The 15,416-nt window shown below is 32.8% G+C and overlaps 1 protein-coding gene across 6 annotated transcripts in view; it reads right to left on the bottom strand.

Annotated features, from left to right (window-relative positions):
- Nucleotides 1-15,416, bottom strand: part of EPHA5 (EPH receptor A5) — a 348,533-nt gene that overhangs the window by 46,104 nt on the left and 287,013 nt on the right. For 3 of the 6 annotated variants that reach the window (XM_045881077.3, XM_045881078.3, XM_054508907.2), the window contains 3 exons: nt 11,736-11,801; nt 1,963-2,030; nt 514-639 (listed from right to left, as the gene is read on the bottom strand). In XM_045881077.3, coding sequence (XP_045737033.1) covers nt 514-639; nt 1,963-2,030; nt 11,736-11,801 — 260 coding nt within the window. The remainder of the gene's footprint in view (nt 1-513; nt 640-1,962; nt 2,031-11,735; nt 11,802-15,416) is intronic. The other 3 variants (XM_045881079.3, XM_045881080.3, XM_054508908.2) reach the window with 1 other exon arrangement.

Here is a 15,416-nt window from a genome sequence, read left to right on the forward strand (position 1 = left end):
CTCACTTCTATGTGGAATTTAAGAAAGAAAACAGATGAACATATGGGAAAGGGGACAAGGGGAAAAAAAGGAGAGAGGGAAACCAGCCATAAGAGACTGTCTTTTAAAAAACATTTTATTTATTTGAGAGAGAGACAGAGAGAGTAAGAGAGAGAGAGAGAACATGAGCAGGGTGAGGGGCAGAGGGAGAAGCAGACTCCCTGCTAAGCAGGGAGTCTGAAGCAGAGCTCTATCCTGGGACTCCAAGATCATGACCTGAGCCGAAGGCAGACGCTTAACTGACTGAGCCATCCATGTGTCCCGCCGTAAGAGACTCTTAACGATAGAAAGCAAACTAGATGGGAGATGAGTACTAAGGAGGGCACTTGTTAAGATGAGCACTGGGCATTGTATGTAAGTGATGGATCACTGAATTCTAATCCAGAAACAAATATTGCACTGTATATTAACTACCTAAATTTTAAATAAAAAAATAAAAATAAATAAAAGTCTGAATTAAACACACTGTTGTACCTGCTCCAATAACTCTTTCAATGGTGATGCATGAAGCTTCTATCTCCTTGGCAAATTCATGGACAGCTTGATTGGGATCCTCATAGGTGTGTGGATCAATATAAGTTCTTACTCCTGGCAGTTTAACTGGAAAAATAAATATTCGTTAAAATATAACTGCTTGTGATGGATGAATGAAATCATAAACATTATTAACATGCAACTATGGCTTAAATCCCTAATTACTAGAAATGGCCAAGTTGCAAGGACAGCCCCTCTTCTGAGTTATAGGAGTCATTTATATAGCTATGTCATTTTTATAATTTTAGAAATCTGGATTGTTGTCATGTAAAAGAAATGCATATATGACAACATATTTGAATAGATACATCTTTCAACAATAATGTTCACAGAGTCAGTCTCTGAGGCAAACTAAGATAAGCTTGTTTACTAAACTGGCCAATGAAATGCTAGTGAGTTATTTGTTGTTTTGTTATTCTGTTTCACTTAAAATGCCATCACAGATGAATTTTGGTTTTACAAAAAATAATTTAAAATAATTTTTCTGGTGCTTTGGTCCAGTATGACTGACACAGAAGTCAAAAGAAAAAGATAAATTCTACCTCTCACTCTACTCCTGTTACTACATGGCTTTATCCAAGACTCTAAGTTTCTATGAGCCTCAGTTTCATCACATTTAACGACTACCAATTTTACAAGATTTTTTTTTTTTTAAGGATAAATACCATTAAATAAGATAGGACCTATGAAAATAGATCCAATGCTTTGCAACATGAATTATGGCTTTAATTATTTGACTTTTATGGTAACAGGAGAGTGACAAAAAAGAAATTACTTTTATTTACTTAGCAAATCAACTAACACTATACTATTTATGAAAAAATGCACATATTAAAACCCCATTAATTAGACTCATTTAGGCTAATTTTTAAAGCATGTTATCAAAACTTGATTTTCTGTATTTTTAAAAAGAATAGTCTTTTTCAAATCATTGAACGAAGGTTGTTGCTACAGGATCTGCTCATGGAAATTCCTGCTATAATGCTAGAAAAAGGAGAAAAAATACTGAGAAATTTTATTTGTTTCATCTGATGTTGTTATTTAACAATAAATTTCTACTGACTGTGCTGGAAGAAATTAGAATTGGTCTGGAAATTTGGTTTGAAATGTAACAGCTTTTTATAATGATTGAAAAGGTTTTTTTTTAATAACTATAATAAAGGCGTTCTTTAAAAAATTGAATAAACCATCTAGCTGTTGTCTAGAGTCAGGCAGCAATGCCCTTTAGCCCATATGCTTTACAGGAACGTAACAGAACATTTACATTCTTTTTAAACTTTTAAACACAATATTTTGGTCAGTTATTACAAATCTCCTTGTCTGAAAATAAACAAAAATAATAATAAAATCTCTATTTTGTTTTCTCTTGATTTTTTACAATTTGCTTACTGTGCCCATTATGAAAATGCATCTTTTCCTCTTCTGGATCTTGTTTTGCTTTGCTGTAACCACACCTCCTGGAACAGAGTAAGCTACAATTAGCCATATCTCTAAGCGTTGAATCACATGAAGCCCAGAAGCATGAAATGCAATTGAAATGATTGCAGCCCTAACTGATTTTTACACTAGTAGCATGAGAAAACACCAATCCTTCTTTTGGATGAATCATATTTCCGCCACCAGTATCTCTCAGTCTTGCCCAGATTTCACTGAGAAGTCAGAAGCCATCCAAATCCATTAAAAAAAAAAAAAAAAACTTCTCTCCACCATACACCACACTCTAGAACTTTTCTGTTTCCTTTCATTTTTTTTTTTGCCACCTCAGAAGCCTTTTTACAGAATGTATTGCCCAAAATATCTTTCTCCACTCTCCACTTAGATCACTACCAAATTTACCACAACCTGCAAGCCTTCTCAGTTCAGCTCCACTCCCAAAAACTTATTCTCTCCTGTTTTACTTAACTACTTACTAATTTCAAAGTCCTTGCAACCTGCTCTTGTTACTGAAAAAATCTGTCCTTGGAGGTTCACTAATGACATAGTCACCCCATGACTTTATCTTATTTTTTAATTATTCATGATGGACTGAAATCCCTAACTACTCCTTTTGTGATGCTTCTTGCTCCTCTCTTCATTTATGTGAACTTCTCTGGTTCTCTACTGTCAATCCATTCATTTCCATCAATTTAATTAATACTTCTATTCTGCTTTAATTCTTTTGACAGTTATACTCTTGTTCCTCATAGATTTATTTTATAGGGATATTCCACTGGCATACAAACAAAATAGATGTGAAAAACCAATCAGTATATTTCTCTTTACTTTCAGTCTTGATCTGTTGACTTCTTTTCCTATTAACAACCCTGGCAAGGCCTTGGCCCCTTTGGGTACAAAGCCTTTGTCTTGTGTACTTCACAACAAATTAGTGGCCAAATCCCAAGCATTGTATAACATAAAAGTCTTAAAATTCATCTCTATTTTTTCATTAGCTCTACTGCTTCTTCAATTAAGGCTTTGTTATTTTTCATTTGGATTGCTATAAGTGCCTCTGAACTGATGTTCCTGCATTCTGTAACTATTTTCCTAAACTAGACATGGCTGTAGCCAAATTACTGTAAATAAGGTACTTTTCTACTGTGTTGTCTCCTGCAAAGTCTTCAATAAAATAAGATAAAGATTTCTAAATATAGCCCTAATGCATATTTCCTACACTATCTCTGTTAATCTTCACAGATACTGGATGATCTTCAGGTCCTAAAGATATTTCTCCATGCTTCCACACATTTATACATACTGGTTCCCACACCTAGGATATTCTTCCTAACAATTTTCAATTATCAAAGTCTAGTTCAATTTTTGCCTTCTTCATGTTTTTTTTTTTTTCCTGATACCCCAACTTCATGCAATCTTTTCCCATCTGAACCTAGTAGTTTTCTGTACTCCTCTCACATTGTGATTCCCATTTTAATGCAACATAATCATTTTGTATGTCTTCTGGATCTCTTACTGTTTGTCAGTTTCATAAATGGCAGCAACTAGCATTTACCCCTAAATTTCTGCAGTGACCTAGTGCCTGTCTCAGAGTTGGCAACAAAAATATTTGTCACATTGATGAATGAATAAATGAACGAGTGAATGATATTTTGATTGCATCTACACAATGACAAGTATTTGGAGAGTTGATGAATACTAAGTTGATGAGGTACATGATAAAACATTAAAACAACTGACTCAGATGAAAATATTTAAATTATTTTTAGTGAAATTCTAAGGAAGTGAATTTACTATTCATAAGGTCTCATAACAAAATTAAGTTTATTAAAAACAAAATTTCCATTGATTTCTGCATAAAGAAAATACAGCCAAAATGACAGATTGACAAAATATTTTCATTACAAAGTTGGTTTAAAACTACTATGTGATGTAAATGAAGTGTCCAATCAACACATACAAATGATGACTATTCCTTGTTTACATATTCTATGATCTTTCTTAAATATATGTATATTTTGATATATAAATGAAACCTATTTTATTCTATATCATTTCCTAGTGTATAATTACATATATGTTATACAAAGTAGATAACACAACCTATCTTTGTGTCATTTTTGAAAGAAAAATACAATTATCTTTGTTTTATCACATTAACAAACTGGCAGTTTATTAGTAAAAGACAGCTAAGTGAAATTTGAGTAAATTTGAAATAATATACTTAATAGGCATGCTATTCTTGGGTGAGGAAAAATACACAATGGGGATTTGGTGGCTTTTCAAATTTTATTCATAACACTCAGCGGCATTTGCCATCCAAGAGTCCTTAAGACATCTTGAATCAAATCACTGCGGTGAAATGGAGAGAAAAAAAACAAATACATAAAATCATACTGAAATTATGTTTGGCCTGACATTTAAGTTATTTTAATGCACTGTTCATAATTTTTCTAGATATTACATTATCCTTTCAATCTTTAATGCATGTGTCTCTAGAGAGAAGCTATTGATACTTTTTAAAATCAATGTTCTAACTACAATTGTGTGAAATCATCCTGAGATTTCTGTTATTTAAATAATACCAACAAAAAACCTTTGTTAGAAGAATTCTAAAGAGACCTGAAAAGTATACAAGTTTTTAAAGTTTACTTCAGAAAACAAACATCCATTCTACAGCTCTCCTACCTTCAAAAGAAAAAAAAAAAAAAAAGCTTTCAAACTTGTACTTCAGATAGTCTTTATTATTAAATAAGCCTCATGGATTTTTAAATTGCATGCAAATTCCTCATATGAAAATGGAAATAAAACTTTGGATCTCATCTAAAAAGTCATCTGGGAATACCTTGGTAAGGACTGGTTAACATTTTAATACCTAAGGTGAGAGTCAGGAGGGCAATAGAAAGGAGATATTTTTGACTATGGGCATCTCTGGAGCTCTATAACATATACGGATGTATGTCACATTAACATATAAAATTAAGTTCTGGAAGCCCCCAAAGCATCATTAAAACAAGCCTCAACAAGATACAGCAAGTAAAAGTGCAGCTGACAGAGACTGGCCCTCGAGCAGTGGTTCAGCCTCGCTAACAAAGCATTGCAGGATGCCTGTTCATTCAGTATCATCTTCTGTACCTGCTCCAGATGCATAATTTCAACCCATCAGACAAACAGTCAATAAATACGTCATTCTGTACGTAAATTATGCCTCCTACCTTCTGGAACCAATTTTTTTTTTTTTCCTGAATGGAAAAGAAACAGTTTCTTCATTTGGCTCCATATCACAATTTTAATGAGCTTTGATATCATTGTACTAAAAATATCTGGAGTGCTTGTAATTAAGGGAATCATCTTCTTGTCATTTATACTTATGTTCTAGAAAACAATGCTGTCTTACTGTTTAGTAGTAGAGGTGGGCATGAGAAATCGTATTAAATGTAGGCGGAATTCATATTCATTAATTAATATTTATTAAAAAGTCCTAGAGAGACACTTAATATGTAAATATAATAATGACTTTAATAGGTTATTTAGAAACCAGTCTATTTTCTCCCATACTTGTCCTAAGAATTTGGGTAACGCATCCTTGATGATACTAATTCTGATCTTAAAAACTTAGCCTCAATCATAACATCTAAATTTGTATATTTGAAATTTCCATAATACATGAAAGAGTAAACAATTATCTTTATGTATGGATGGATGTGCCAATGAGTAATTTAATTCTTGGATGTAAATTAAGAATTCGATAATAAATTAGAGTATGAATGTCAAGCCCTCCAGAGGACCAAGCAATGCATAAAATTAGTAATTTACTAAATGGCACCCTTATGGTCAATGAGGAAAGATGAGTGAAAGCAATAGCCAAAGGAGACTGTAAATCCTTGTTCAATTACAGCTTCCAAAGAATCAGAGTTTTCCATTTCTTTAGCCTACAGAAAAACACTGGAAAGAAAAAAAAAAAAAAACCTTTTATTTCCCACTGAATTCTATATAAGGTGGGGAGGGGTGCAATGATGGGAGAAGAAATAGTTCTGCATTTCAATTTCTTTGAAAGAGTGAGCAGATGCAGTCCCTAGGTCAGAAATAGACACTTCTATGTTGCCTCTCTATTTTCCAGATTGATTAAGAAATGCCTTACCTATATTTTAAAGCAAAAAAAAAAAAAAAAAAAATTCAAAAGGCAACAAATAGCAGCAGAGTCGATTACGTTTTACTTATGGGAATAAAATCTTCTTGTAATTTAAACCTCTTTAAAAAGCACACTTCTCCAAATGTGCACACTCCCATATTCTTACATAATAATCACCTCAACCACTGCATAATTTAAGAATTTTATTGCAGGCGCCTGGGTGGCTCAGTTGGTTAAGTGACTGCCTTCGGCTCAGGTCATGATCCTGGAGTCCCGGGATCGAGTCCCGCATCGGGCTCCCTGCTCGGCAGGGAGTCTGCTTCTCCTTCTGACCCTCCCCCTTCTCATGCTCTCTCTCTATCTCATTCTCTCTCTCAAATAAATAAATAAATAAAATCTTTAAAAAAAATTTTTATTGCTAGCATCTTAAAAAGCATAAGTTACAGCTTCTGAGGAAATAGTTTGACTTTTAGACTTCAGGATTCTCTCCAATTAAACAAAAGTAGTTTTAATGAAAGCTCAGTTAATTCAGCCTCATAAAATAAAGCATATGAACACAAGCTTATTAATATATCTAATGAATACTGGAAATAGATTAAGTTTTGTTTTATAGGATGATATTCTTCAATAAGAATGAGTGAAAAATGTAGTGAAATGAGATTATGGATATTTAGGCTGTATTGTTTGCAGGACCTTGACTCTCATTCATATATTCCTCATTCATATTCTAGGGTACTATGATTTTTGAGTTCCTCATAGATAGGTTTAAGTTCTACAAAAAATGATCTATTATTGTTTACTGAAAATTCTCAAGCATACTTCTCAAGAGAAATATATTCATGTTGAAAATCACACTTTCTTTGGGATATGGGAATGGAGTGATTATACCACACAAAATGAAGGCATAGCTTGCAAAGTTCCCATCTCACATTCTGTCAGGATACTAACCACTCTATGATTAAAGGGAATATGAGACACTAACTTATTTCTTATTTTATGTCTTACATACCATTTTTAATGTCCATATTCTAAAAGACAAAGAAAAAAAAAGAATACCTTTGAAATAACAGCTTCCAAAATAGTATAGTACATATGAATTGGTAAGTTTTTCATTAATGAACTCTTCAGATCATTTTAGAATTAGCAATAGGAAGACTTAAACACTTCCAAATACTCAAAGATGAATTGTAGACTTTTCAACATTGAGTTAAATTTTAATTGACTTAGAATTTTGATATAAAAACACATTTCGTAAAGTATGACATGTGAAGACCATCTCCCTGTTTTCAATAAATTTTGTTCTAATGCAAGAGTAGGTAATACCCTATTAATTTTTGAACTATTTCGTGAATATGACTATTGGATTTCTCCATTAGAGTAGGTCCACTTAATATTTTCTATAATATCTCCTACTTGAGGTTCCACAAGTATTATAAAAAGGGATTTGGGAGCAGTTCATTGTTGTATTTTACATAGCAAGCCTTCAATTGGAATTTAATATATTCTCTATATATTGTAGGCAAGCCTTACATCTGCCTACTATGAGCACTTTAAATGGGGGTCTAGAATTATAAGGGATAATTTTATATTCTATGTCTCTCTCTTAAATCTATAAAATGGAATAGTACTTCCACATACCTACCTGGCAGAAATGTGAAGATGAATGAAATAATCTCTGTTGTATATATGTAGAAATAAAAATTTGCTCACTTCAAATTTTAAGAAATGTTCACTTAATATAGAAAAAGAAAAATAGTTCATTGAAACATTAAGATAATGGTTTTTTGTTTGTTTTTGTTTTTGATTTTTAAGTAGGCTCCACACCCAGAATGGAGCCCAATGTGGGGCTTGAACTCAGGACCCTGAAATCAAGACCTAAGATCAAGACCCAAGCTGAAATCAAGAGTCAGATGCTTAACTGCCTGAGCCAACCAGGTGGCCCAAGATAATGTTTCAATATAATTTGTGATCTTTTTGGTCAGAGAAAGTTGTTTTGGTTTTATTCTTAACCTCTGCATTATGACAGAAGCTAGAGTTTTTCCCTCATATCTCTGATTAATAATATTTTTAAAAATCTCTAAAAAGTGAGGCTGATTTCCTAAAAGTCACAGGAGAGGTAAATGAATGTTTAATACCTCTGTTTTCAGAATATAGAACTCTATTTCCTTTGCCACTTGAACACTTCAGAAAAAGTAGCAAGTGATAAGAAAACACTTGAAAAGCATGAAAATTAATGAATGAAGAAAATAGTCTGACATATATTTGAATTTAAGAAATACAAGAAAAAGCTATTTGGGGACCATGGGATCTTTCAGATGGACTTATAATTAATATTATGTTATAAACATATTTTGGTTTTTGTAAACATAAACACAAATGAATATTAAGAGATAAATGTTTTTAGAAACTACACACATTAATGTTTTATTTACATTAAAAAACAATCCATTCAACACTGGATATTTATAAAAATAGATTTCTTTTGAGAAGTGAAATAATAAGTAGAATCTCAAGACAGTTATGATGGCATAAAGTCAAAGATCGCCAATAAAAAATACCTCTGCTAAAAATGTAGGCAAACTTGGCTACCTAAAATCTAGGCCTCTAGGTTTCATTCATAAATATTACAGAAATATTTTCTATTATTGGATAGATTGAAGTCAAAGAAGAAAGAATATTTAAAATATTAACATTATATATAACTGTACAGATTCCACACAAAGTGGGCAACTAGAGTGATGAAAAATAATTTTAGATCAAAGGTGGCAACATCTAATTACCAATGTCATCTTATAAATGGTACACCATACACTTGAGAAAGAATGGAGCATGGTTTTCTGGTGAGAGACATAACACAGCAAAACTCACAACTCTGGAGAATTGAAGAAGCTTTAATATAGTTGAACTGCAGGATCAAAGATTTCCACAAGGTATGTCAAGGTACTTTTAAAAGCCAGTGGGCAATTTTAATTACATTGTAATGTAATGCATTGCATTACATTAAGGTCAAAGCCAACCATACGTGAACGGTCTTTCTAGAAATGAAAAATAATGAGATTTTAAAATCTCAAAATGTCTAACAACCTTTGCTCTATAATTGTAAATATGTCTGTTCACAAATGCTGATGATAGAATGTTCCATTGGAAAATATTTTTGTGGTAATTGACTCATACTGATATGAATATGCATGAAATTAGATGACAAGATTTCAGGTCAAGATTTTTCAGTATTTTAATATTTTCAGTATTTCAGTACTGACTGTACTAGGAAAATTATTCTTCTCAGCCCTTAATTTCCACTATAAAATGTTGTTTTCCATCAATGCTTTAATCTAAACATATAGTATTTTTAACTGAAACCTCGTAGTGACTTGACATTCCATTATGAGACAGAATTTCAGAAAACATAACAATAAAAACATCTTAAGCTTCCATTCTTTCTCAGTAATAATTTTAGATAACTCTCTTACAGTTTATGTAAAATCAATTAAAATTTCTTTCTTCTGCTTTATTTTGTTTTGTTTTACTAAGAATGAATTAAAGAAATTCTGGATCTTCCATAAATTTTTCCACGAAAACTGTTAGCATTTTATTAGGCATCTAACCACATTTGTGGTTAAATCATTCATTCATTCATTCATTCATTCATTCATTCATTCATTCAGTGTGTGTGTGTGCACATGTGCACACACACACACAAATACACTCACTGCCTCCACAATTACTAATGTTTTTTGAATAAAAATATTAGAAAAACGTTTCTGTTATCAGGTTTCCTGATGTGTTCTTTGTGAAGGAAGAATTCTGCCTTTCCACTTTTCCTCTTTTATTTATTTCCTAAACTCCCTGGAACCAACTGTATAATGGAAAAAGATACTGTTTTTATTTTATTTTATTTATTTATTTTTTATTATGTTATGTTAGTCACCATACAGTACCTCATTAGTTTCTGACGTAGTGTTCCATGATGCATTATTTGCATATAAAAGATACTATTTTTAAAATCAAGCATTTAAAATCTAGCTAAAGATCGTTTTTGCCAATACTTTCTAAGTCATGTCTTCATAAATTTTTATACTCTCCTTAAGGTTATATTTGAGATTTACTTCAAGGTAGGCCTGGATGTCGATCTTTTTTGCCAAGATGTAAATTCTGCTTATTCTACATCAGTGATGATATATCTCTTATAACAACTATACTCAAGACTCAGTAGCATGAACAATTCAGCAACTATTTTTGTTTGTTTGTTTTTAGCTTTTCGTAGAGTGGTTAAAAAAAAATCACAATGTAAAAAAAAAATCACAATGTAAAGCTATTTATGTTATTCTTTAGCCATTGCCAGATTTCAGGTTCTTTTGTTTTGTCACCAAAACCCCATGCTCATAAAAGAATTCTCAGAGCAAGTTAAATCATGTGAAACAGATCCGTGCTTCCATATTAACTTCAAACTTTTTTCAAGTACAAAAATTTCAAAAGACTGAAAAAAAGATCTCTGAGTTCTATCAGTCTGCTTGTTACTTTCTCTCATTCTCATAAGATCACTGGTATCCATTCCACCATTTCTCACATGCACACATGTGTGCGCACATATTCACAGCAGTTTTTTTAATCAACAAAAATTAATTTACACCTAGAGAATGCAAGTTACAATTTAAAGTACCCCAAGGAAACCCTATACTTCTCTAAAATGCATTTCAGAATCTCTCTTCCTGGCAAATTTTGACTACAGATCACAGCTCAATACAATTGTGCAGGGATTTAGACTCTTTAATCTGGGCAGAAATTATCTAGATTATTTCACTTTTTACAAGATAGCTCATTATTGTGTAGGAGTCCCTCTAAATCTGTAGATAGAGGTCTTTGGTCTTTCCTCCTAGCCTAGACCTTTATAGCTATAACCCAGATATATATTTAGGATTTGCATTTCTAAGTAATTAAGACTATCGCATTTGGACACCGATCCCCAAAACGTGCATATTTTTTACTTCACTAGTATCAAGTTAGAAATACCACTTTTAATATCTAACATCTGGACTATAATTCAAACTTAAAATATTAAATAAACCATTTAAAATTACATGTGGTTTTATTCTCCAATGCCACATGTATACACAATGATTACAAAAAAATAGAAGATCCCAGTTAAGTTATGGTCATTCCATGGTTCTGGGAGAGAGAAATGGTGATTTCACCTTGAAGCAGGATTTCAGCAAGAATTAGCATTCCACTTCCATATATGATATGATTTTAATCTTAATGGAACAACAAACACAGCAACATGTTAAATGTAAAACAGATGCTCCAATCTTACAACTTCTGGTTTAAATCAGGACCACAGTAAAAGCTCTGGAAGAGAAGTATGAATGCTTGACATAAGGATGATGTGCTATGTGTATATTTTATTTGAAATTATCCGTTATCCAATGACTTGTTCAGATTCCCCTTTGGAAATCAGTTTCAACCTACTCTTCTTTTAGGCACAACTGGTGCACTAACTGTTAAAATGTACACAAATGGAGAAAAATAAAAAAGGAATGCTGACGATAATACATATAGGTGGGACATTACATAGGAGTGAAAGTGGGAGGGGAACACTAACCATATTAGGCTTGGATGGGCAACAGCGCACAGGGAAGAAGCCCTTCCACAGCCACACTCGCAGCAACTGAAAAGCAAACAAGAGAGCCCAAGATAAGGAAGACATCCCACTCCCTCAATATAGCATAAAGACACTATGAATTTAGACAGGTGTCTGTTTTGCTTTTCAAAAGCAAAATCCCTAAATGCATTACAATTAAATTTCTTCCACAATGCCTTTCAAATTAAAAAGCATTTTATGGACTTAAGAAATACAGAGCTATATTAAATAGTTATCTTTATTTTACTTAAAATGTTTATTCAGGAGGAAATAGAATGAGCCAATGCATTTGATTATGCAATTAATATAGACATACAAATAAAGATGGAAGCCCATTTAAATATATCTTTCCTCGGAAATTCCTGCAAAATTTATATTCAGAAGACGTGCTAAATTGTTCTTTAAATACATGTTTGCATAGAGCCTACAAATTAGGAGGGAGAACAATGTCCTGCTAATTTGACCCACTGATTTCGTATGCCAGTGCCAGTGGCATTATTTACCACAAACTATTGAAAATGTTACGCTTACATGACTTCTCCAATCACCAATGGGAAACTACCAATTTAAATTTACATATTCAGACTTAAAAAATGCATCTCCAAATATATATTTGTAGAGCTATTATATTTAAATGCAAGCTATATACAATACATGCACTTTTCTGGGTATTACAACACTTAGGATTCTTTCAAATTTTCCACATATTCATAAAAAATCCAGAAAATACCAAGTAAGTTGCTTACTAAAATGCACTTTATCATTAGAAACCACATAAACTGATGGCAGAATATAACACAGAAGTTATTTAGTGCTTCAATGCATTCACTTGCTAGTATATTTTATGAATATTGCTTCTAGTGATTCAAGAGAACTGCAAAATGAGCTCAGCAATGATACATAAACCAGCAGGCCTAGGGTTTTGTCTAAAATCTGTCTATTTTGAACTGTAATTATTTGAAATGTATCTACTCTATTTTATAACAAATAAAGAGAGGAAAGTGTAATATAAACATACCACAAATTTGGAAATGCTAACAAACGTAGACAAGTATTTCCAAATCGAATTCCAAAAATTCCAAAGGGTCTTTTTCAAAGGAAAAGTAGGGAATATTCAATATATAGAGAGAGAGACTATATATATATATATATATTTTTAACTGATGGTGTTTTAATTTTTAGGACTACTTATCTGGGAATTTGGCTGTCACTAAAGTGGAATCCTAGTAAATATAAACGGCCACTGTGACATTTATTTCCGATTTGACTATTTATTATAATCTATTTTTAAGGAGTGCCTGGGTGGCTCAGTTGGTTGAGCGTCTGCCTTTGGCTCAGGTCATGATCCCAGGGTCCTGGGATCTAGCCCCACGTCCAGGGAGCCTGCTTCTCCCTCCCTCTGCCTGCTTCCCCCGCTGCTTGTGCTCCTCTCACTCTCTCTCTCTCTCTCTCTCTCTCTCTCAAATAAATAAATAAAATCTTTTAAATATGCCTTAAAATTATTTCACTGTAGAGATAATGTAGGTATATCAAAATATTAAAACACTTAAAGAGTAGTTAAAGCATCTGTGAAATACTTTGGCAGATCTTACTCTATTTCTTTATAATTATATTTATTTCCTTAATGTCTTAAACACGTACTGATCTCTTATATAAATAAACTTTCCTGTTTCTGTTTGTATCAGCACTCAGATTAAGGGTTGCCCAACTACAGTCCTTGGACCAAATCTAGCCTACCACTTATTTTTGTAAATAGGGTATTGTTGGAACACAGCCATACTCATTACTTGTGTGTGGCTTTTTTAGTGCTGTTATGACACAGTTGAGTAGTTATGACAGACAATGTAGGGCCCTAAAACATTTACTATCTGCCCTTAAAGAACATTTGCCTTCCTCTTTTCTTAGACTATTAGTTCCCTAAGATGAGGATGTTCTTTGATCTTTTCTTTTTCTTCACAGCTTAAACAAAATGAATGGCATCCATAAGTAGTCAGCGTTTTACTGTAATTGGTATTAACTATGGCACAATTATCTCATTTTACTGATAGTTATTAATGTGGAAAGTTTGCATATATGTGTTAATTTCAAACAGCACAGTTCCAACTCAATAAATAATTAATAAATAATAATTGTTGACAAAAGTATCTGATTACTTTTTGATGATTAAAAAAACAAAGGATGATGAGATCTCCTAATAAAGTACAAACATACTTCTAGTTGTAAACTATACACAGTTTATAAACTCACGTAGAGCTGTGTTTAGGCAGGCTTGCCATTACCTAACAGGATTTAATATTCAGCCAGTGTCCTGAGACAAAAGCCACACTAATGATCCTAAAAATAATATTGTTTCAGTCGTCCTAATTTGAAAATTTATAATAAGGTTTCTGTCCTACATCTCAGTATACACACACACACACACACATACACATGCTATTCACTGTAACACTCAATCCACAAATTTTAGTCTGGAAGAACTTAAATCACCTTACCTATCACTAGAATTTTAATTTAAAGTTTTAATAAACTTTAATCAAAAATATGAAATCATGTAAAATCAAGCACTTGTACTTCTATATTCTTATGAGTCATTGCTTTAGATTTTGTACTGAGAGTGTCTGACTTGTTTTAAGATGGCACAAATAAATTAGCTTGGGTAAATTAGTTAATCTCTTCGTATTTCAGTTGACAGCTATAAAATAGGAATAATAACAGATCCTATCTCAACAGTTTTGTGAAAATGAAGTGAGAGAATATATATATTCATTTAGATCAGGATCTGGCATATCACACATTTTGGGAGGAAAGTGGAGGCTTAGTCTTAGTAATATCATAATCAAAGTGATGGACTAGGGCGCCTGGGTGGCTCAGTTGGTTAAGCGACTGCCTTTGGCTCAGGTCATGATCCTGGAGTCCCGGGATCGAGTCCCGCATCGGGCTCCCTGCTCGGCAGGGAGTCTGCTTCTCCCTCTGACCCTCCCCACTCTCATGTGCTCTTTCTCTCTCATTCTCTCTCTCAAATAAATAAATAAAATCTTAAAAAAAAAAAAAGTGATGGACTAGATTCTTATTATCTCAGAGGAATTGTTTTTTTCATGATCCATATAATATTATCATACCAAGTATTTCCATTTATAATATAACTAAATAGCTGATTATATTCAGACCGACTCATATAAATACAGAAGGGTCAATGTAATTTTTTGAAGAATCAATTCCATAAAATATTTTTTTCTGAGGATTTAGTAGCGATCCCAGCATTCTATGCATTATTAAGAAGATTAAAACTGAAGTTCCTTTACTAGGACTACCGAAAGTGTAAGAGTAACCCCCCAAATAAATCTTTTAAAATAAACTCTGAGGATGCTGTCACAGTAACACCTCAGCACCAGATGGTATACATGCTCTTTCCTTAATCAATAAATACTTGAAGTACAGGTTGAAAATGCTTACAGGCCTCGGAGATAATTTAGAAATAGAAACCAAAATGTGCTAGAAAGAGCAGCCAATCTAACTTCTGTGGGCGATGGCTCCACACAGGCCACATCTGCATCCTCTTCAGTCTGCAGCACCTGGAAGCCTACAAGTAACTTCATGCAGCTGTCACAAGATCATTATTAGCCAAGTTTAAAATAGTTTAGC

The sequence above is a fragment of the Mirounga angustirostris genome, unplaced genomic scaffold (assembly GCF_029215605.1).
Source record: "Mirounga angustirostris isolate CCGP_5_RB_7025 unplaced genomic scaffold, mMirAng1.0.hap1 SCAF_2, whole genome shotgun sequence".
Lineage (NCBI taxonomy): Eukaryota > Metazoa > Chordata > Mammalia > Carnivora > Phocidae > Mirounga > Mirounga angustirostris.